At 40.0% G+C, this 2,469-nt stretch overlaps 1 protein-coding gene across 1 annotated transcript in view; it reads right to left on the bottom strand.

The window, feature by feature from the left end:
• Nucleotides 1-225: 225 nt before the first annotated feature.
• Nucleotides 226-2,469, bottom strand: part of Rab33a (RAB33A, member RAS oncogene family) — a 15,244-nt gene continuing 13,000 nt past the window's right edge. Inside the window, exon 2 of the mRNA XM_005358397.2 lies at nucleotides 226-802. Coding sequence (XP_005358454.1) covers nucleotides 347-802 — 456 coding nt within the window. The 3' untranslated portion in view covers nucleotides 226-346. The remainder of the gene's footprint in view (nucleotides 803-2,469) is intronic.

A 2,469-nucleotide genomic window follows, 5' to 3' on the forward strand; every position in this document is an offset into this window, starting at 1 on the left:
AAGAAAGAAAGAAAGAAAGAAAGAAAGAAAGAAAGAAAGAAAGAAAGAGACAAAAAAATACTTATGACTGTCAAAAAAACTCTTCTTGTGGCTAGGAATGTAGCTCAGTGGCAGAGTTCTTTATTACCAGATGCAAGGCCCTAGCTTCTAGCCTCAGCACTCCAAACAACAACAAGAAAGTCTTCCTAGAAGAAAGCAAGACATAAAGGCATGTGATAATCTATACAAAGTTTATTTTGATATCAGTTTGTATGGAAACAAGCAAGTGTCAGCATTATGCAGGCACAGAAAAAAGGGAAAGAAAAAAACTCCAATGCTAATTCTCTTGTATTTACACTATTTGGTTTCAACAAGGACAGGAAGCTTTACTGTTAGCTTCCTGTGGGAACTCCAGTTTCTGCACCTTGCCTTGCTGCCTCTCAGCATCACGATACAAGAGGGATTTCTGAGCCTTCAGTCGGCAAGCCAGGCACATGAAAATTGACTCCACATTCTGACTTTCTTTGGGGTCCTTGGCTGATGTCTCAAACAAGAGCATGTTGTGGGCATCAGCAAATTTCAGGGCTAAGTTGGAGGGTACCTGGATCTGTTCCCTCAAGTCACACTTGTTACCCACAAGCACCTTTGGGACTAGTGGGGGCACAGCATGCCCATTGCATTCTTGGATCCACATTTTTAAGTTGGTGAAGGAGGTCATCTTGGTGACGTCATAGACAAAGACCACGGCATGCACATTGCGGTAGTAGTGCTCCACCATGCTTTTACGGAAGCGTTCCTGTCCTGCTGTGTCCCACACCTGAACCTGCAACAAAAACCCACATGTGAAGTTGGAAAAGGAAACATGAGGAGATGAGAAAAAGCATAGTCTTAACGCATTAGAAAATGAGGTAACAAGTCCTGTTATAGCAATAAGTCCTTGACAGATCAGTTGAATGGACCTATCAAAGCTCAGAGAGCTGTTTTAGAGTTTGTTAAGTTTTTTTTTTCCTTGAAATTGATGCATGAAGCCGGGTGGTGGTGGCAAATGCCTTTAATCCCATCACTTAGAAGGTAGAGGCAACGTGGTCTAAAGAGGGAGTTCCAGAACAGACAAGGCTACACAGACAAACCCTGTCTTGAAAAACAAGAGAGAGAAAGATCTGAGACAGAGAAAAAGAAAGGAAAAAAATAAATTGATGAATGAAAATACAAAGTTGAAAAATATAAAGAATTGTAGTTTAAAAAGAGTACACAGGACTGGAGAGTTGGCCCAGTGGTTAATAACACTTGATGCAGAGGACCCAGATTTGATTCCACGCATTCATAAGTAAACACACAACTGCCTCTAGCTACAGTCCCTGAGGACTGAATGCCCTCTTCTGACCTTGGCTAGTACCAGGCATACACGTAATGCACTTTACATATGCGCAAAGAAAACACTCATGCACATAAAACAATAAATCTTTTTAAAATTAATAGAAATAGTTCACAAATTGGTCAAGTTTCCTGGAGGACAATGTGAAAATTTTATCAATAATCTTAAAGACTTGTAATCCTATTTCCAGCAATCTATTCTATAGACATTGAAAAGATGCTCTCAAAGTGTATGAAAATATCTTGATCACACTGTTATTTTTACTGAAGGAAAAAATGTTCACTATGAGATGAATAGCACACACACAGATATACACTAAAAGTCATATTTGTGCCAATTCACAGCTGCAATTCCAGCACTCAAGGGTAAGGCAAAAGGCTTTCTGTGAGTTCATGTAGCCTAGGCTACATGAAAAAAAAAAAACCCTTGTCTTAAAAGACCAGAGAGAGGATATAATAGTTTACATAAGTGATTCCAAAAATTCTACCAAGGAACTTCTACAACTCATAAACACTTTCAGCAATGTAGCAGGATACAAGATTAACTCAAAAAAAATCAGTAGCCCTCCTGTGCACAGATGATAAAGGGGCTGGGGAAGAAATCAGAGAATCAATGCCCTTCAGAATAGCCATAAATAGCATAAAATATCTTGGAGTAACTCTAACCAAACAAGTGGAAGACTTGTATGACAAGAACTTTAAATCTTTGAAGAAAGAAATTGAAAAAAACACCAGAAAGTGGAAAGATCTCTCTTGGGTAGGCAGAATTAACATAGTAAAAATGGCAATCTTACCAAAAGCAATCTACAGATTCAACGCAATGCCCATCAAAATCCCAGCAAAATTCTTCAAAGACCTCAAAAGAACAGTATTCAACTTCATAGGGAAAAGCAAAAAATCCAGGATAGCCAAAACAATCCTGTACAATAAAAGAACTTCTGGAGGCATCACAATCCCTGACTTCAAACTCTGCTACAGAGCTATAGTGCTGAAAACAGCCAGGAATTAGCATAAGAACAGACAGGAGGGCCGGGCGGTGGTGGCGCACGCCTTTAATCCCAGCACTCGGGAGGCAGAGGCAGGCGGATCTCTGTGAGTTCGAGACCAGCCTGGTCT

Source organism: Microtus ochrogaster, chromosome X (assembly GCF_000317375.1).
Source record: "Microtus ochrogaster isolate Prairie Vole_2 chromosome X, MicOch1.0, whole genome shotgun sequence".
Taxonomy (NCBI): domain Eukaryota; kingdom Metazoa; phylum Chordata; class Mammalia; order Rodentia; family Cricetidae; genus Microtus; species Microtus ochrogaster.